Source organism: Rattus rattus, chromosome 10 (genome assembly GCF_011064425.1).
Source record: "Rattus rattus isolate New Zealand chromosome 10, Rrattus_CSIRO_v1, whole genome shotgun sequence".
NCBI classification, from domain to species: Eukaryota; Metazoa; Chordata; class Mammalia; order Rodentia; family Muridae; genus Rattus; species Rattus rattus.
In genome coordinates, this window is record NC_046163.1 from 54206602 (window position 1) to 54227872 (window position 21271).

Genomic DNA, 21271 nt, shown 5'->3' on the forward strand with positions numbered 1-21271 from the left:
GAGACACGACAAATGCATAGCCCTGGATGGTTTGTTACGTAGCCCAGGCTGGCCTCAAACTTAACAGCAATCCCCTACTTCACCCTCCCAGGCTGTAATGATAGTACAGGTATGCACTATCATTAGGCCACTGACGAGCTGGGATTTGCCCCCTAATTGTATGATTATTTCTTAAAATCAGACAGCTGAGAAAAGACAGACACAAAGGCAAGAAGCAAATCTCCAAAAGTTTCTTCTTACTAAGTCCTGCAAAAACTTTCAGCCACACATCTTTGGAAATAACCTTTTACTCTAACAGAAATGTATGTTTTTAATTTAAAGCAAATTTACATGTTTCCAAGATATTTCCAGTATTTTTCATCAAGTAAGCAAACCATTTCACCAATTAATCTTTTATTTTAGTTCTAGACATTAATTACAGAAACAATGAGATCATCATATATTAACCTGCGGTTACATGCCTTCTGATTACTTCCAGTGTAGAGGTCTAAATTTTTACACAAACGTAACCAGCACCCAATAATTTCTGGTGTAAACTGACATCTTTTTGGTCCTCAGACATGTTTACATACAATCTGACATATGCCACTTAACTCTGTAAGCTCACAACAGCACTAGCAATACAGCAAACCTTATCCAATTCTTAGTCAGCAGGCTTTAAAAAAAACATGTAAATGGAATTGCTAGGACATATGTTTAGAAGGAGCTTTATTTATTCACTTGTTCATTCTGAGTATTTTCCTGGGCATGTACTACTCAAAGTGATGTCAAAAATATCCATTTTAGAGGTCAGGTTAATCTAAGTAGTTCTTCAAAACGACCATGAATACATGATGCTACTGTATGAAGACTCGTGCAGATTTAAAAATAGTAGGAACCCAGTCAACATTGCTTCAATCTCTATTTTAATGAGAATCAATTTGAGGATCAAAGAAATTCGTTTTACTCCTTTTTTTTTCTCATTTTCAACCTATCACTTTATACTGTGCACAAGAAGAGTAGGAAGCCTGAAGAATGTGCACCTACTTAAAAAAATAATAATAAAAACAGGTCAGGCGCATACACGTCTTGAATCCCCCAGCACTTGGGAGGCGGAGGCAGGCAGCCTCTGAGTTTGAGGCCAGCCTGGTCTACAGAGCAAGTTCCAGGGCAGCCAGGGCTGCGCAGAGAAACCCTGTCTCAAACAACTAAACTTAAATAAAAATAAAAAACACCCACATAATAGAGACAGCTTTTTTATTCCACTGTCAATGTTTACTGCCCGAACATGCCTGGGCACCATTACTGGGGTAAAAAGCGTAGTCTTCTTACTTTATGCTTAACAGTTTCATTTACAAATAAACGGCATTACCTGATGAAAAGGGAGCCTAATACCTATCTCCATACTGATGCGGGCTTCCTCTGGGTAGCGTCTAAAAGCTTCCCTCCAGAGAGCTGACTACCTTAACCTTCTTGAACTCAGCACCACAGAGCGTTTAGATTGGTTGCTCAATATCATGCCTTAAGGACTTGAAGGGCAAAGCTCTGTATTTTCCCTCTCAAGTTGAAGGTGGCTTTCCCTGTTTATTTTCCTAGATAATTTATCACAATTCTCTCAAATTACATAGAGCATACGCTTGGCGTAACAAATGACATTATAATAAATACCATTTACATAAAATGTCACATGCTGGCATTACTTTAGATATAAGTTCTTATGCATTATCCAACTTGGTCTTCACAATAATTCTGTTAGGTAGTATTTCCACTTGATAGATAGTAAATGGAAGCTAAAAGTGATCGCCTAGAGATCAGACAACTAGTAGTGAATTGTGTAAGGTTTCCCTGTGTTTATAGCATTTTCTTTGAGCCACAACAGCTCTCATTCCCATACTCATATTTTAAATTTAGCTCCTTCATTAAACCTTCTATTTTAGTGTGTTTCTTAAAGTAGTCTAATATAGCTACATAACATTAATATATATATATATGTATATATATATGCACTTTTTAAAATTCCATCACTGTTGGAATCTCGAGTTTAAAAAAGCTATGTATCTTGTGACTTGTGAAATATCTTTTGTGTGTAGTATATTTCTATGATGCTATACATTAAAAAGCCATGGAAATGTAATATATCAGCACTGGTTTCTTTGTGCATCTTTACTTTGCATTTTTATTCCAGTAACAATTCTTTCAGCCATATTCAGATAGAAATAGTAACAAGGCCTTGTTTCTGCTTGAGAAATGGTTCCTACATGCTTTCCAAATATAAATTTAAGTTTTACATTGTTGCTCATCGTATTATGAACAGCCTACAAAATCATGAGCAAACATAACTAAAGCAAATGTGAGCAAGTTTCTGGTTAGTGCAGTTAGTAAGGGTTCTTAGCACTTGTTCTGCTCCTGCGGATGCGTGGCTACTCTACTGGACACAAGCCCTCTGATCCTGAGTCACTGTAAGTAATAGTTTCTGTTTGCTGTTAGCTCTTTGCCAACACTGTACTCTGCAGCTCCCACCTACCCGGAATGAGGGGCTTTGTTTGACTTTTGGAACGAAGCCCCCATTGAGTCAAAATAGAACTGATGAAAAGCAGCATTTATGATTTATTTCTTAAACATCTAAAAACTACAATTCTACATTCTAACTTGTTAGAAAATTAGACAATATCCACAATAGTTTTAAATACTTTTCACTTGTTTGTCTCACTTCCAACTTATTATTTTGTGATGATTTAAAGTAATATATTTGCTTCCTTAGTTAAAAACAAACAAACAAACAAACAAACAGTGCTTTGGCCAAGTCTAATCTTTAGTTCCATTTCCATTACATTCAGTTCTGTCTTTTGAAATGTCTGTTTACCTTTTGCAGTTATGCCTTTTAAATGTCTCTGGAACAGACTGTGGTTCTGACAAACTTTATAAAGTGGGTCTGAATTACTCTCACTTCCAATCGGCCTCTCTCAGAACTGTTGTTCTTAATTGCTGTTTTAGGACATTTTAGGCATTTCAGTTGTTCTGCTAGATTTAAACCTTAAGATCTACCCAATATTAATTAATTAATCAATTAATTAATTAATTAATTTAAACCTTAAGATTTACCCAATATTATTGCTTTACTAAAAAACAAACACTGAGACGAATCGGCGGCTGTCTACTTGAGCATGCTGTCAGTCATGTGAATGTCTTTTCTTGCTTTCCTCACTAAGGAGGAGTAAGACTATACTCAGAGCACACTGTGGTCTATTAGCATGCTGTGCTCCTTCCCAGCTCACTGGAGCCCGGACTGGCCTAGGTTACGGTGATCCTCCTGTCTCAGCAGTCTGAATGACAGGATTACATGAGTGGGCCACCATGCCCAGATTGGGATGTATCTTAAGTATGAGCTTCTTAGACTACTAAGCGGTACACTTCTTAGAAGGTAGAAGGCTAGGGAAGTCTTACTGCCTCCTGAGTTCCAATGGTCAAGCAGGTGAGTTCACATGTAAGTGTTAAACCCACGACACAGTGGCACGCACAGCTAAGCTTCTGACAGTTGTGTCTTACCACATGGCATCTGAACTAGCTGCTACTCCTACTACCATCTCTGTGTTCCTGTAATAAAGAAACTCTCCCAGTCTATGACTTACGTGTCCCTCTACATATCTGAGGTGGTAGCAACAGTAGTAGCTGCGGGAGTAGCTAAAATAGTCCTTGGACAGTAATTTAGTGTAAAAAAAAAAAAGATAAAACCTAAACACAGGAACAAGCGAGATATTACCTAAAGGTCAGCAGAGGTGCTAACGAGGGACCCAGAAGTAAAATAAAAGTGAACGGCCTTCAAAGATTCTGAATTCCTGGAGCCAATTCTGAAACAAAAGAGCCGATTCACCAACAAATCAGTTGTTGAAAGGTTAACAGTACCCACTATCTCACTTTTGAAGACACGTGAACAGTGCTTCTTACACAGTTGTGGCTCACTCTGGTGGTGGGTATCCTTCATGCGACAATGTTTTGAGGCATTGCCAGTGTTTTCTTTTGTTTTTGAAGGTGTTCTAGGTTTTAAAAGTTCTTGCTGTCCTTGGGGTATCTAGCTTAGTGGTAAGTGTATTGCTATCCAGGAGTGTCTGGTTGCTAACCCTCCGCTTCAAAGATAATGTCTTCAGGGTTTGGTGGAGGAGGGCAGAACTCTTCACTGGGAAAGATCTCCTGGAACAGTGTTTCCGCTTGCTTGACTGCATGCTCATTCCCCAGTCCACAGTCAGGCCCAGAGCAGATGTATACATTGGAAGGTAAGCTACAGTATGAGCTTCGGCTCACCTCTGAGGAATCTCTCATATTAAAATAAAGGGCCCACAAAAGTCTTGGTTTTCTGAGTTCCTCTTTGTCTGCTTCTGCTTCTGCAAAAGGGATGAATAACTGCTTCACCACGGGTTCCAAGTCTTCTCGGGCTGTTTTTGAAGAGAAACAGGTCAAGTGGACCAGATAGCTGTCCTTCATGCATGTCATGGTTGAGGAACATAATTCCATGACCCGGACAGAAGAGGTTCCCGGCTCCAGAGGAGGCACTACCAAAATGGAAATCTGCTGGTCTGAATCGGTCTTCAGGATGGACTGATCTGTGATGAGCACTGCCCTCGAGATCTGCTTATACTGAACATTTGAACACGTTTCCTTAGAAAGGTAACTGTCCTCCACGATAAAATAGTTGGCACTTATTCTCTGCCCAAAGCCATCTATGATTCCTTTACATCTTCCAGAGTCTCTGTCAACTACAAGGCATTGTACTTTATGGCGAAGGCAATAGACTCCACCAAAAACTGCACACATCCTGCAGAAACACTGGGGAATTTCTCCTTGGCCGTATAAAGGGAATATAAAGGGGGTGTTGCCAAACCGTCCAAGACACCGAAGGAAGTTCTTTGTTGCTTGAAGGCCATCTAATGTAGTGCAGGATGAGTCTGATGACATTGCAATTGAGTGTAGGATGAAATGTTGGAGGTTAGGCGTTAGCTTTTTAGTTTTTAAGTAGTCAGAAAATGAACATTGTTTGAAATCTTGGTATTCATCCGAATGTTGCTCGTAGTCTAAACAGAACGTGAGAAACTTCATTAGCATTCTCTTCTCAACCATAGTGAGCTCTTTACTGTTAAACACATCTGCTCTGGAGCAAGGCACCTGTTCTACCTTCCCTTCCCGAAATGCAAGGATCCTAGTAACATTCTTAAACTCTGCATAACGACTAACATTTGATTTGATTAGAAGATCGATCAGTGAGCCTTGAGAATACAGCAGCTTTGATACCAAGTCAATGTTGAATGTCCGGCTCTCCTTGACCATCTGTGAGTAAGTAATCGTATTTCTCTTTGGTTGTCCTACGTTGTCTTCTGCAATAAGTTTGTGTTCACCTTCATCTCCATCTGAAACTGCGTGCATCCCGGTTTCATCTCCACAGAACTTTTCTTTCTCCAGTGAGTCCTGTGCATGAGCTGAGGAGAGTGAAACTGCTCCATCACTTCCCTCTGTACGTCTAGAAGGCGCCTCGTAGCTTGTATAGTCTTCTGAGTGCCTTTCTTTGGGCAAGCTTGCAGTCTCCAGAGAGTCCGCCGGAGTAGCAGATGCCTCTGGGGAGGGACTTTTCTGCAGAGGGTCGCTCTCTTGCGTGCTATCTTCCACATCTTGACTAGCATAACAGAAGACTTCCGTGTGCTGAATAGTTTCGTCCTTCTTGCAAAGAGCGATGGCTTCTTCGGTTTCATCGATCAGGTCTTGCCATGTGCCAGTCACGTCTCCCTCGCTGTCATGGTTCTGTTGATAGTCCTTCAGCCACGACAGCAAACCTGTAAAGCTGAAACTCGCCCAATTCCCTCCATAGTAACTCCTTGAGTCAACATGCAGAACTCTCTGTCCACTTCTTGAACATGCAGCTGCCAGGATGGACTCAGGCAAACCAGTCCCTATTATAACCACATCAAACTCTGTGGGAAGCTTGTCCGCCATCCTAGGAGCTGAAGCTTCAGGCCACAGCTATGAGAGAACACAGTACGGATCTAGGTTGAGGGCTCTTCTGAGGTATTGATGCTGTAATAAAATCTCTATTTGTGATATTCATTCAGAAACATCGAGTCTGTAAGTCCTAAGCTTTTAACTCTTATAATTTTTAAACATTAAAAAAAAAAGTCAGTAGCATGGAAAACACGATAAAGTGCATGTAATCATATCTGAGAATACTCATACGGATGTGTCCTTTTCATTTCTGCATTTCACCTTAGCGGGAAATGTTACCATGCATCACATATGCATTTGTGACTGGAACTCTTCTCTGAAAGAAGAAAATTCAAAAAAAGAACACAATTGTAAATAATATAGAAGCAATTTCATGCAACAGCAATTCCAATCCACTGGAGTCTGACTTGTTAATGTGGATACAAACCTCTACCCAAAGCAATTCATTAAATGGTTTCCGACAGTTCTTCTAGCGAAAAGAAGGTATTTTATATACCCTCCCCTAAAGTCAGGCAATATTGTTATGAGGCATAGACATAATATACAAATAAATTAAAAAATAGTGTTATACAATTATTGATTTTAATAAAATATTTGGACAATACCATGAGCTTATGCTAAAGGACTATGGTGGCTTTACTGTGCTAATGGAAACACACTATATGCTATGATCATGTCAACATAATGGGGAAGATTACTGTGGCCAGGAAGGTCAGTAGGTAATCCCAGAAGAGCTGTAGGGAAGATTTTTATATCCTTAACTACCCTACGGATCTTGCAGTAGATACATGAGACACTAAGATATTCAGATATTACAAAAGAATTAATTCAATAACTGGCACTTTAAAATACCTAAGTATATAAAAGAGCAAGCCTAAGGGGAAACAGTTTTATAATGTTTTCAGTATCAAAGTATACGTATAAGTTAAAAAAGAAAGTTCTTGGTTATCTATTTAAAACACAGCAACATAAATAACATCTAAATAAGGAACTATTTGCATTTTGCCAGACGATCTCTGCAACCACGAATATCTTTCTAAGCGTGTTATTTTCATTTCTAAAGAAATAATGAGGAAAGATTCTTCTGTTCCCTTCCACCACAAGGCTGGCTATAGTCCATGCAATGCTAGGTGTGGCTGGCGGCTGTTCCCTTTGGACATACTCACCTGGAATTCTGCAGGCTAGCACACTTATACACCCCACTGCTGGCCTTTGGATTGCTCATCATACACAGTAGCAATAAGTGTTCTTTGGCTCCTCTAATGTACACTACCATTAAATCTGCTGATATCTAGATGCAGGTACAAGTAAGAGAATGGTTATTCTGATAACTGTAAAATAAGCCATTCAATAGGGATTTAAATGAACTTTCCTAGGTCACTGGCTGGCTGGATCAGTTTAACTGAAACCGTTACCCTAACAAGCCCAGCTGGTAGAAACCTCTGACCAAGATTATCAGGGATTCTACTTATTTTTAGCCTTCTTTGAGATGCCAAGACCAGAGCCCAGAATGAAGCAATTCCCTGGTCTCCTCCTGCACATATATGCAAGAATATGTGAATTACTTACTTGTGCTTCTAGCAGAGTATAAAGAGGGAGAGAAAATCTATGAGGATGTCTAGAGTATAAGCATGTATATGCACTTCCTCCAGGCACAGAACAAGGCTGAAGGGTGGCAGTAAGAGGGGAGGGGGTTATAAGCACCAAGTGTAGGTACGTTCTAACCTACAGATGTCACTGTAGCCTTCAAAAATACAAAGCAAGTGGGAGAGAGGACTTTAATCTCAGAAAGCTCAATAGTAGATAACAACGGTAGGAGAACCAGCAGCCGGTAAGAGTTAATGACTTGGGAAGGCCTAGACAATGGGATAGCCATAGGCCTACCCTTGTGCCACCAGTCTCACCAAAGCCTGGAGCAAGCAGCTAGGAACGTTCAGCAGTTAAACACGTCCTCTCCTTCAGTACTCAGAACTGATTAGTCCTGGCTGAGGAGCAGAAAAGGGAAGAGTCTTCTCTATCTCCATCCTTTTCCCTACTCAAGAAGTGTATTCTGGGAAAAGAAATCATTTGCTAATTATGTTGTTAAGATCTGCAGCAATCTTACTCTAGACTTGTCTCCAAGAAGTAACTTATTTCCAATCCTCTAACCCCACAAGACCTACATCGGGTTTTAGGATGGGAATAAAGTCCATGATTCAAAGTCCTAATAGATGCCCTGAATAAAGGAACTGTCCAGTAAAACACCCGGGGTGGATGTTTCTTGTAGTCTTTAAAGAATGAAACCTCTTCTGATGCTGACAGACCCCAGCAGGAATTCAGAAGGGGAAGAAAGGACAGAGGGGATTCTGGAAGATAAGGTTGGCAGAGCAAGCCAGAGAGAGACAGGGTGCTGCAGACATAAGAAAAACTCAACCCAGTCTTGTTTTCTCAGCCCCAGATGGAAACACTGAACACCACAGCACAGAAAAGTACTTCACAGAAAAAAAGGACTTTAATGTCTTCAAACACCTGTCGCCCGCCCAAGGGGTTCTGTAAGCAAGGCTCCTGACACATCACCTTGTTTAAAGATTAATCTGCCTAAAAAACCCTCCCAACGAACATTTTTAGGTAACAGAATAATCACATAGACAACCTATGTACCACTCATATCCTCTTATGGACCTTTCTCAGGGTTCAATACTGTTATATAAAGGAAGTCCTTAGATGAATGTTTATTTATTAGGGGGGAGAAAATAAGAAAGTATCAGAATTGTCAAGTAGTGAAAAAAACCATCATAACTCATAAATTTTATTTTAAAACTTTAAAAAGGGTATCATGACAAATACTCTGCGATTTGGGTTTGTCATACATCTCTGGGATATGACATAGATGATTTCCTCTAAGATCTGCCAAGATCAAGGTAATAGTAAATTATCAATGTGTTTTAAGGTTTGTAAAAAGGGACTTTAAGCCTTAAGTAATATCCATTTCTATTCTAAGTCGTTGTACAAACAAAATCCTTAGGGCAGACACACTCACTCTCTCTCTCTCTCTCTCTCTCTCTCTCTCTCTCTCTCTCTCTCTCACACACACACACACACACACACGTTTTTCTCAGGTTTAGAATACTGGGTTAGTCAACCTTCAACCTGTCAATTCTCAATATAAATCTTCAAGAAATCAGCAAGTTCTACTTTAATTAAACGTACTGGCTGCCCTGCTAATTATTTATTCGCAAGAGTGAGTTGGGCTTCTTTGAGCCCTTTGTAACCTCTGGTGTGACAGAACCTATGTGGAGGGAATACAATTTAAAAAAAAGTATAATACAGTCTCACTCCCTAGGAAGCATTCAACCGTTTAGAATTGCTAACGAGTGAAAGGGGGTAAAAATGCTGCGTTATTTAGGATTCTACGTGTCACTTTGAGAAACAAATACTTAATTTATTAATTAAATCTTTCCTTGTCCCCGCCTCCACTCTTCAAGAGTTGACTTTTTTCTTGCATCTCTTGACTCTACAGGCCCTGGTTTCTTCCCCCCACTGTGAGATGCCCCGTTGAGCTACAGTAGGAAGTAAAAACAGATGAGAGGATATAAGGTGATCGGCAGCAGGGAGACTTTGTTAAGTGCTGCAGAGGGATGGGGAGCCGAGGTTGATGACTGGCTGGGAGGAAGGCTGTGTAGACCCGAGGGAGGGGGCGGATGAGAAAGAGAGTTGGGGAGGAAGACCTGGTGGAAGGGAGAATTCCTGGGAGAAGAGAGAAGAGGGTTACGGCGGAAGGGAGGGTCTCGAGGAGGAGAGACAGGGAGTTGTGGGTGATGACTGGCTATCAGGGACGATCCAAGGAAGGACGGAAGCCCAGAGCTGAGGTACCCAGGGAAAGTTGAGAGGCGGGGAGAACCCGTCCCGGGCGACTCACCAAAGAGGCTGCCGCTAAACCCGTCCCACGCGCAGCCCACGGCGTCCCACACCCAGCCGTTCCGCAGGCACGACGCGAAGGTGAAGGTGACTCCGAACAGGGATACCAGCAGATCGCCCAGACTGAGGTTGACCAGGAAGAGGTGGGTGGGCGTGCGCAGTCGCGGGAACTTGGAGTAGAGAAGCAGCACCAGCAGGTTGCCGCCGACGCCCAGCAGCGCGAGGCAACCGAGCAGCAGCGCCAGGCGCTCGTATGCCGTGGGGCTGAAGAGGGGCGCGGGGCTCCGCGTGCCCGCCGGTGCTGCGCCCTCGGCGCCCGCCCCGTCCTCCCAGTAGCCCTGGCCGCCGCTACGGTTCCCCGAGTACATGGCCCGACGCCGACGCGCCGTGAGGGAGAGGGCTCCGTGCGCCCGGCTGCTCGAAGCGCAGCGAACCGGGTGGAGCTCAAGCTCAGGCTGCAGCTCAGGCCATTGTGCCTCGGAGCTGCGCCAGGCCCGCCCAGCCCGCGCGCACCCGAGACCCCGCCCTTCAGTACTAGGACCCCGCCCACCGCACGAAGCTCCGCCCCCTAGCGTTCTTGACATCCCGCCCTCCCGCGTGAGTCCCGCACCCACTAGCAAGCACTATACTGGACCTCCATCGACGCCACGCCCTTCAATCTTGCGGCCCCACCCAACAACAGCCGTTTGGCCCCACCCCCCTAAGGCTCTTCCGCAGTCTCGCCTGCGGCTCCTCCCTCCCGGAATCTCCCGTTACTCCGCCCTCTGACTCACACTCTTGGCCCCGCCCTCGAGGGTACGGCCCCGCCCTCTGAGAACCTCTGACTCCGCCTCCTAGTTGGGGCCCGCCTCTTCCACCCCTTCCCACCTCCCAGGCGCATTCTGTAACCTGCAGAGGCAAGTTTTGGAGTGTAGTCAGCTCTTGTTCCTCTTCCTTAACCCTTAAGCCATAGTGGAAGCGGGAAGAGACCGTACAGGGAAAAAAAAGAGCTAAATAAGCCACAGCGGGTCCTCACTGCTCATTTCCCCTCAACCAGCTTGAAAGCATCTCATCCATTCACCTGTTAAGTCAATCATCCTAGCATACGTTCATTCATAAATATTTATAAACGCCTGCGCTTAATTCAGTTGAGCATGCTGAATGAAATACTTTTTCCTGGGAAGCTATAACAACACCCACCCCCACCTCATACACCCAACAGAAAGAAAACAAAACACTGAAATGCCCGAGGCAGCGAAACGATCTTACAAACAGGGAAACTGAGGTCAAAACAAACAAACAAACAAAAGCAGCAGGCTGAGACTCAACTACTCTAGAGCTGGAAGATGATATGTCCCAGAGTTTGTGACAGTATGCTGAGGTGCCCCCTCTCAGAGCCCCAGAAAAAGGAAGAAAATAGCATCAAAGTGACACCCAAGTCACCCTCCCATTGGATCCCAAGCCTTCTCAGTCTGCAGTAGGAGTATCCTGATACACAATCCTGTCCAAGTGCTTCCTTGGAGGTGATCTCTTGAGCAGTGCCCCCAAGGCTTCAGTCCAAATCTAGCCGGTATAGAGAGGATATATTTAGAACAGCACACATTTTCCACTGGACCTTTCCCCAGCAGCAATGCAAATATAGTACAAGTCAAATATAGATTGTGAGCACCACTTCTTTAGGCCTGCTTTCCCTGTCTCCACTGCAGTCCCCAACGACTACCCACAAGAGAAAGATGTCCCGAGCTCCACGCACCTGAAGCTGTCATAGGCGCTAATGACTGATTTGTGGAAACTGAATTGAGTGTTCGCCCCTCCCACTGTGTTAGATTCAGCGCATCTCCAAATTCTTTAATAATCAGCTGAGATAGTTTGATACCCTGCTGCACTGAACATTCAACCAAGAGGCAATGTGTGCCGTCCTCGAAAATCTTTGTCTTATTTTTAAAACTTCTAACCTGAACTCAGCATCTACAGGAACTTTGAACTCACCTGCCCTGAAAAACGTTTCTAATTTCGTGTTTTAGACTTCTATGAGCATTTAGCAAGTTCTTTGTACTCATTGAGTTCTCAGTATAGTAGTGTTACTACAGTAAGATTGCAATGTTAGTGGAAGGAAGAAAGGAAGATAGAAAGGAAGGAAGGAAGGAAGGAAGGAAGGAAGGAAGGAAGGAAGGAAAGACTTCTGATATTTTTTTTCTAAAGTATTCATTCTTTGGCACAGTCTTTTTTTCCTCAAGCTCACTTTCTAGAGGTGTTGGGATAGAAGACAATAATAATCAAATTGGTTCATATAGAAGATGTCAGATGCCAAGTGCCATAAATAATTATAAGGCAGAGAAAATAGCAGGAAGAGAAAATAAATGTGCTGTTGTTCAGCTCTGCATTGAGCTCTCTAAACAATGTGCCAGGGTGGGGCTCTACTTGCCCCTTCGGAGGGACACAAGGGAGCCAATACAACAGAATAACAGGAGATGAGGATAGAGAGGTAGGGGGGCAGCAGTGGCCTCTATCGTCTCCACCTAAAAGGTCCAGGACATTGCCTACAAGAGATGAGAGCACTGAATGGAAGGAGTTAAGAGCCTGGGAGGGAAAGAGTTAACATTTTGATAATTGATAACAGTTACTATAATGGTCCTGTGAATTGTTAAAGTCCTTTAGCAGAATTGATAGAAATAAGCAAGATACCACATATATGTTTTTCTTTGCTAATAAAAAATGTTCCTTATACATTTCAGAATTAGGTATTTATGGGAGTGATTCCCCATGGGGTTGTGTGCTTCAATACTTGGTCCCTGTCTGGTGGCACTGTTACAGGAGCTTGTGGAATCTTTGGACATGGCAGTATTCCCCAATAGATCATCTCCAAAGTGACCCAGACAAGCCAAGCAGTGGCTGGCCATCAGGCCTGTGTAACATCAAGAATCCAAGCCCTGCTACAGGCATCGGGTGCTAACACACATTCTTCCCAGGAGATTTCTTCTTTGGCTTCTTCTTGGAGCTGGGTTTGGCCATGGTGACGTAAAGCAACCTGCTACCCAGCCTTGGTTAGTTGTTGTTTGGTTGGTTTTCTTTCTTTCTTCCTTCCTTCCTTTCTTCCTTCCTTCCTTCCTTCCTTCCTTCCTTTCTTTCTTTCTTTCTTTCTTTCTTTCTTTCTTTCTTTCTTTTTTGTTGTTGTTGTTGTTGTTGTTGTTGTTGTTGTTGTTGTTTTGCCAACCTGGCACAAGGTTTTTGGGGGAAACAAAGAACATCAGTTGAGAAAATGCTTCCACTAGACTGGCCTGTAGGAAACCCGTGAGAGCAGGTTTTTGATTAATGGTGATGTGTGAGCATCCAGTCCTGCATTGTAGAAGACAGCGGGCTTAGAAAAATACAACTAGTAAGCCAGTAAGCAATGTTCCCCCATGGATTCTCCTTCAGTTCCTGCCCGCAGGTTCCTGCACTGAGTTCCTGTCCTGGCTTCCGTCACTGATGGACTGTGATGTGGAAGTGTAAGATAAACTAAACTCTTTCTTTCCCAAGTTGCTGTTGGTCACAGTGTTTTTCCACGACATCCTCCCGCCACGTAAGAGTGTATAGAAAGTGCCCGTAGGAGGAACGGGCCTTTGCCAGCTCCTGACTGCCGGGACCTTACACTGTTGCCAATCTTCAGAACTGTGAGAAATCAGTATCTGCTTGCAAATTACTCGGCGTGACATGTTTTATTGGAGCAATAAGAATGGACTAAGACCAATGCTGCAGAAGATACAACATCTAATACAGTAAGCAATAATTTCACTTGAACACATTTTTTGAAGTGTGTGTGTGTGTGTGTGTGTGTGTGTGTGTGTGTTCATGCATGCAAGAGTGCAGGCCCCTGTGAAAGACAGAAGGGGGTTGTTCATACTTGCTTTTAAGCTATTTTATTGTTGTTGTTTTTTTTTTAATACCTCTTTCCTCCTTTCAAACCTTATTCCTTTCAACACCCTCCCCCCACACACACACACACTAAATAGGAGAGAAAGAAGGTTAGAGGGGAAAGTGGCATAGGTCTTTTTAGAACATTTTCTGCTGATTTGGGACACTGAATTCTTTGGGGCCAAGTCCAATGTCCACAGTCAGGGTATCTCTAACTTCTTGTGTCTTTTCTCTGAACCACCAACAACAGGAGCAGGAGCAGGAGCAGGAACCAGCAGGAGGTGCAGCTACGCCCTCTTCTCCTTCAGAGGGCTCCTAGACCCTCGCCCTTCTTAGGACTCTGGCATTTATACCCTCTGCAGATCGCCAGCGTCCTCAGAATTAAACTATATGCAGCTGGCAGAGTCACGCCCCTGCCAGAGCATGCCTGAGGCAAACGGTCTGCTGCTGTGGATAATCTGAAGCAGCCCCAAATCACACACCTGGGATTAAAGCATAACTAAAGGGCACTGGAATTCCCTAGAACTGGAATCGCAAGCACTTGCGAGCCGCCTGGTGCTAAGTGCTGATCCTCCAGCAGGACCTTCTTTAAGTTCTGAGCTGTCTTCCCACTCCCACCAATAATTTCCTAACATTACCAATAATCTTGAAAGCATTTCAATTTCTAACTATTCTGTACAAGCTGTTACTTTTTAGTTTGATTGTAAAAAGCCCACATCCAGTCCACATATCTTTGGCACCTCTGCGATCTCCTGCTTGGGTCATTCAAACCGAATGAATGGATGAGGATTGGAGGAAAGATAGTTCCCAGATGTTGCCAAGTAGTATTTGGAAAGCTATAAAAGAGAAAAGAAAGAAAGAATAAATAGAGTGAAGAGATTCTCCATGTAGCATGTTTATAGAAATTTACTCCCCTAAAAGTTCACGGTCAGAGATGAATCAAAGGACGGACACCCGGTGCTCACCACAGACGTGCCCCCTAATGCCATCTGCTTCAATTCTGAACTCGGGATTGCGCAAGATGATTGAAAAGATGCACTATCCAAGGAAAAGGGACTCCATCTTTCTCACGTTTTCATAAATTGACTGTTAGTAGACAGACAGAATAGACTTTTCTAAAACACTGGGATGTAGGAGAGGGGTTGGGGGCTGGAGACATACCTCAGTTGATGAAGTGTTTGCTGCACGAATGTAAGGACCTGAATTGAGATCCCCAGCACCCATGTTAGAAGATAGGCACTGGGGCTGGAGAGATGGCTCAGTGGTTAAGAGCATTGACTGCTCCTACGGAAGTCCTGAGTTCAATTCCCAGTACCCATGTTAGAAGATAGGCACTGTAGGTTAGACACCTGGAATACTGGAGCTGGGAATGTGGAGAGGGCTTGTTGGCCACCAAATACAGTCAATACAGCCTCAGGATTCAGAGAGATCTGACATCAAAAGTGAAGGTACAGAACGATTATGAAAATGTGCAATTTCATCCTCAGGCCTCCTTGTGCCTTGTGCACACATAGCAGCAAACTTTTACAGTAGCATGCACTAGAATGCACACACACACATGCGCGCGCACACACACACACACACACACACACACACACACACATACACACAACTTAAATCAGAAGTAAGCATTTGGACTCAGTGGCGCTAGATGCTAGCATTAATGGAAGAGACAAACAGAAAGGCCTCTTCTTCTTCAACTGGTTCCTCTTGAAAAGCTCTCCTCACAAGGACACCTTCCTTATCCTTGGCTCCTTTTGGTTTTTTTAGCTCAAGGTAAATGCATAAAGAGGAAAAAGAAACGTTCTTATTCCCCACAACTTCTAAAAATAGCTTTATTGGTGCCAAGGAAGACAGGTGATGAAATACACTTTCATCCTCACAGGTTCAACTTTCCCTATCCAGGAGAGCTATGGGAAAATGTGAACGTAACTCTCTGTAGTACCATGAAGAAGACAGGAGACTGGGAGGGAGAAGAGACATTCATTCCAAGGAAAGTAAAACCTAGTTTCCTTCCTTTATCCTTCCATTTTCTCAATGGATGAACACACACACACACCCTGCGGGAGGTGGATCCCAATCTGCTGAGGGACTTACAGAGATACTGTGACCTAGTGAAGGCCACATGATGGCCAATGCTGACATTGTGAGGTCAGGACCCTTCACTATCACCCCTGCCTCTATGAAATGCAGCAGGCCTCAGCTTTCCTCCTGCTAACCCTCCTAGGAACAGCTCTTACTCCTTGTTCCTATCAGACGGGGATAAAAAAAAACCAGAAGAATGAGACCTAGGGCAAACGTTGAGATGGCAGAGACACGTTATAAGAACTAGAAGCTTTTCCGCATTAGCAAATTTGCAGTATTATTTCCTCCTCCGTGCAGAAATAAGAGACCCCTTCTATCTGTATGGATGCCAGGGATGAGAAGCGGTTCAACCTTGCACTGCAGATCAACAACTTCAAAGCGTCCTTGGTTGATTTCAATAAACTGGTTGAACATACCACAATCCAGAAAAAGGAAGAAAGAGCAGGCCTGTTTATCCCCAAAGAAGGTAAGATGGGGGGGTTGGGGATTTAGCTCAGTGGTAGAGCGCTTGCTTAGCAAGTGCAAGGCCCTGGGTTTGGTCCCCAGCTCCGAAAAAACAAACAAACAAACAAAAAAAAAAAGGTAAGATGGATGGTTACGGAGAAGTCCATCTGGATTTGTTGATTAGGTCATCGGAGGAAGGCAGTTTAGTTTAAAACCCAAGACACTGAGTTCCTCCTCTGTCCCCGACATACTTAGCTAGATGCAAGGAAGCCTTTTGTATTTATCTGTAATACAAAGAGTTGGATTAAATAGCATTAAGGGCTTCTACTGCACACACGGTCAGCCACTGGCCCACCTGAGACTCGGTACAGCATAGTGGCCACATGGGAGGCCCTCTGTCTCTGTGTTACCCGGCTCACTAGAACTGTGATAAAATGCAGTCCACTTTGCTTGTGAAGACAGTGGGAGGTAGAGAGGAGTCACCTTCCCAGGCCAAGCGTCAGAGGGTTTCAGATCTTTCTGGATATTCTCCAGATCTTGGCTGAGCTCTCCATAAAGTGCTCAACAAAGCTTTCATTTCCCTCCAGTCAGCTTGTTTTACCTCTTGCTACAATTGATTCTCCCAACTCTCGCCATGGTTTTGAATCCTTGATGGGGCTTCTGCTCCTCTCAGCCAAGTTTCCTACCCTAGGAGAGAGCCAGGCACAGAGCCTAGAGTTTGTTCACTCTCCCTTTTCCTCTGGCCCAGTACTCCCTGAAGCAGCACTCCTGCCCTCCTCTCCAATACTGTCAATTTGCAGCAACAACCTCAGAAGTCTCTTTTTCCATCAGCTTTGTCCTTTGAATCTAAAAATATACGCTGGCGTCTCGTCCTTGATGCTCTTCCCTTAAGCTACCCCTCCATGTCTCTTGTTTGCTTTTCTGATAAATTTCCCCCACAGCATCTCTGCCTTTCTTCTCATCCACTGCAGGCCGACTTCCTTCGTTTTTTGTTGAAAATATACTCAACACCTAATACTGTTGACAAGTTCAGTAAGTTGTCTTTCTTTTTTTTTTCTCTTCTTTCATCTAGACAGGATCTCACTATGTAGCCCAGGCTGGCCTGAAACTTGATATCCTCCACCGCCCGCCTGTACAGCGCTCGGATGCCAGGTGTGCACCACCAGGTCTGGCTTTGTTACCCCGTTTCCGCCCATGTGACCATTTCACTGCAGGAAGGCTGGCCTCTGCGAAGCTCCTCCCTCTCCTCCTTCCCTCCCCCAATCCTCCTCCTGGGTGTCTGTCTATGTTGACACTCTTCTCGTTTTGTTCGTTTCTCATTCTGCTTTTCTTTTTTCTTTCGTCCTGAGATTTGTTTGTTTGTTGTTTGTTTGTTTTTGCCTAGTGTGTTCTTGCCCAAGTCTTATGGCATGAATGCCAGCTGCCTAGTCTCATAGCCATGTATTTAGTATTACTTTTGAATATGTAACCATTGTTCTCTCAGATTATTATAACACCTACCGAAGTCTTCCATCCAGACTTATTCCTTCTGATATATTTCTACAGAGAGTTTTTCCTCTGCCTCTGCCACATTCCTGGTTTACTAACTCTCCTTAGAAGCCGTACAAGCCATCTTGGTGACCGTGAGTCACCGCCTCAACCTTCAATCCTGCCAGGCACTTTTCAACATTTCTAAATATATATGTCATAGCTTTTATAAAAATGTTTACTTATTTACTTTGTAAACTGCAACTGTAGCAAGTGAACTACATCCTCATGCCTGAGCTGAAGTTTTCAGAAAAAAAAAAAAAGGCAAATCTATATTAAAAATTGACTAATTAGAGCTTTGTCACCACCCAGTCCTGACTTAGTGCCCTCTGATCTATCACACAAACCCTTTGGGGTGTATTAGTAGGCCACCAACTTTCACCAAATCCGAAGCTAAGAGTGTCATTAGAAAGCCCTAAGCCTGCAGCAGCAGACCTCTGCCTGCTTTGAGATTCCTTTCAATGGGTTGGAAAATGCCTTGAGTCATGACCTTTCTGTTGTTGTTGTTGTTGTTGTTGTTGTTGTTGTTGTTGTGTTGTTGTGTGACTATGAAAGCTAACCTTGTCCATATTGGAATATGTTATTCTGGGCAACTTAAATCTATTCCCAAGCTAGGCTCACTCATACATGGATCAAAAACTTTTATTCCCTCTGAGGTAAGAACTGTGATTTACGTCCACAGCTATTAAATTGTTTCCTTTGCCATACTTTTAATGGCTAATATGCCATTCTCCTGATTTGGATATCTCTCCAGTCCCTCTCTCATCTTTCAATTTTTCAAGAAAATAGAATATGACCTTTTTACAAACTCCCACATTTCCCCCAAGCAGAGCCATCCTCAACACTGTTACTGCGTTTATTGTTTGCCTCCAGGAATTTACCTGCTTTATTTAGGCTGCTGAGGTTAATACGCATCTGTGCTTGACCACTGACCTGTAAGTGTTTTGAAGGTTTTGTAAAGATAAGGCCAGCTCAGAGCCTGGTGTCGGGAGGCTCTCCTTAAACACGTGTTAAACAAAGAAGTTAGCCTTGCTTTTTCCCCAAAAGCTTGCAATCCCAGATCTGTGGTGCAAAGTTCCTGCTTCAGGAGTTTTTAGATTAGATAAAAACTAGCCTGCTAGACAAATGGCCTTCTGCGTCTCAGGGACAAGGTTTAAGGATTGAAGAAAAAGGGAAATATGTAATCCTAACTTGCACCAAACTGCTAATATGATCCAAATGTTTGTATTGATTAATAGATATTGGAAGATAAGAGTTAACTCTTTACAGTAGGTAAGGAGCTAAGATTGGAGAGAATGTTTTAATGGAGAGGTTTTAGCCTCAAAGGGATGCTAAGTAGACTACAGAGATTTGTCCTGGTTACATTATTCTTAGATCTTACCAGTGACCTAGCCGAATTCAGATTACCCTGTGACCAAATGCTACCCCCCCCCATTCAGGTACATTCCAGATAGAACATGTGTCTTTAAAATAGCTACATAAACATCCCCCCCCCATAGGGCTAATAGGGTAGATAAAACATTTGCCAAGTTTTGAAACCAGGTGAATGTCATTTTTACACCAAGGCTTCTCAGCCATGACGTTCTTGACTTTTGAACTAAATAATTCTTTGTTCCGTGTGTGAAGGCAAGTGGGGCAGCCATGCACGTTGTGGGGTGTTCATCAGCATCCTTGGGGCTCTAGATGTTGGCAGCACACTCATCCTTGGCTGTGACAATAATGTCTTGGACATCGCCAAATGGCTGTGTGTGTGTGTGTGCATGTGTGTGTGTATGTGTGTGTGTTGTGTGGTGTGGTGTGTTGAATGGGCCTTAAGTTTAATTACACAGCTGTTGGTTACCCCCAAGGTAGTTGACCCACTATTACATCACTGGGGATACCATGCTGGTCCAGTCATTGTCGTGGTTCATAGGCTCTACAGCTGAGTAGAACGGCTGAGTACTCCTCTACCCTTAACAGCTCATGTAGCATCTTCTGATTGTGTGAGAGCCAAAGAAGGCTTCCAGGTCAGGTCCAGCTCAACTCTTCCAAGTTCTGTTTCCAAAGTGTGTGTTGTCTTCAGTAAATAGTTGTTTGTTTGTTTTGCTTGTTTAATGTTTGGGGAGACGGTTGTATTCTTCAGACCAACAACGTGAAGGAGGTTTCCCATAGCAGGCACTAGAGGTTTTGTTAGAAAGTGCACGTCTCTTGTGGAGAGCATTATAGCTCCTTTGAATAAACAACAAAAAAATATGCATATGCACACACATATACATTTAAAATAAATTTAGAAAATAGTATCATCCTGTGGAGTTTTAAAAATCCCTAATTCTATTTATCTCTCCTTCTCTATTTCTCCTCCCCTCCCAATTTTAAAGCCCCTCCCATTTTCCCCACTGTTCCATTTCCAGAGCCTCCTCTTCCCCATCTATGCATCTTTCTTTCTACTTTCCTGGCTTCCTCAGATACTTCAGATTACGTACTCCAGTTCAGAGCTAGAATCTACAAATAAAAGACAACATTATGCATTTGTATTCCTGGGTGGAATCTTTTCACTTGCTATATTTTCCAGCAACATCCATTTAACTACAACACATCTCATCATTTCATTTTTCTTTACAACTGAGTACAATTCCATTGCATGTGCATGTATCTGTGCACATGTTCATGTATGTGTTTGCACAACATTTTCTTTATTCACTCACCAGCTGATAGGCATTTTGGTTGTTTCTTTCTTTCTTTTTTTTTTATTAACTTGAATATTTCTTATATACATTTCGAGTGTTATTCCCTTTCCCGGGTTCCGGGCAAACATCCCCCTCCCCCCTCCCCTTCCTTATGGGTGTTCCCCTCCCCACCCTCCCCCCATTGCCGCCCTCCCCCCAACAGTCTAGTTCACTGGGGGTTCAGTCTTAGCAGGACCCAGGGCTTCCCCTTCCACTGGTGCTCTTACTAGGATATTCATTGCTACCTATGAGGTCAGAGTCCAGGGTCAGTCCATGTATAGTCCATGGCTTAGTCCATGGAAGCTCTGGTTGCTTGGCATTGTTGTACATATGGGGTCTCAGCCCCTTCAAGCTCTTCCAGTTCTTTCTCTGATTCCTTCAACAGGGGGTCCTATTCTCAGTTCAGTGGTTTGCTGCTGGCATTCACCTATGTATTTGCTGTATTCTGGCTGTGTCTCTCAGGAGCGATCTACACTTCTGCACTTCTTTGCTTCATCCATCTTGTCTAATTGGGTGGCTGTATATATATGGGCCACATGTAGGGCAGGCTCTGAATGGGTGTCCCTTCAGTCTCTGTTTTAATCTTTGCCTCTCTCTTCCCTGCCAAGGGTATTCTTGTTCCCCTTTTAAAGAAGGAGTGAAGCCTTCACATTTTGATCATCCGTCTTGAGTTTCATTTGTTCTAGGCATCTATGGTAATTCAAGCATTTGGGCTAATAGCCACTTATCAATGAGTGCATACCATGTATGTCTTTCTGTGATTGGGTTAGCTCACT

General features: G+C 43.4%; 3 protein-coding genes across 4 annotated transcripts in view; 1 reads left to right on the forward strand and 2 right to left on the reverse strand.

Annotated features, from left to right (window-relative positions):
* Nucleotides 1-10332, reverse strand: part of Opn3 (opsin 3) — a 30348-nt gene extending 20016 nt beyond the window's left edge. The window contains exon 1 of the mRNA XM_032914959.1: nt 9863-10332. Within this exon, the coding sequence (XP_032770850.1) occupies nt 9863-10229 (367 nt within the window). The 5' untranslated portion in view covers nt 10230-10332. The remainder of the gene's footprint in view (nt 1-9862) is intronic.
* On the reverse strand, nt 3891-9972 carry Chml (CHM like Rab escort protein). 2 transcript variants are annotated; one of them, XM_032914957.1, is made up of 2 exons: nt 9863-9972; nt 3891-6280 (listed from the first exon to the last, which is right to left on the reverse strand). In XM_032914957.1, the coding sequence occupies exon 2, from the start codon at nt 5956-5958 to the stop codon at nt 4093-4095; it is 1866 nt and encodes a 621-aa protein (XP_032770848.1). In that variant the 5' UTR covers nt 5959-6280; nt 9863-9972; the 3' UTR covers nt 3891-4092. The 2 variants fall into 2 exon arrangements, with proteins under 2 accessions (XP_032770848.1, XP_032770849.1); XM_032914958.1 differs by having other exon boundaries at nt 3891-5985; nt 9863-9956.
* A 5808-nt stretch (nt 10333-16140) lies between the features above and the next one.
* Nucleotides 16141-21271, forward strand: part of Wdr64 (WD repeat domain 64) — a 116159-nt gene continuing 111028 nt past the window's right edge. Inside the window, exon 1 of the mRNA XM_032915334.1 lies at nt 16141-16285. Within this exon, the coding sequence (XP_032771225.1) occupies nt 16141-16285 (145 nt within the window). The remainder of the gene's footprint in view (nt 16286-21271) is intronic.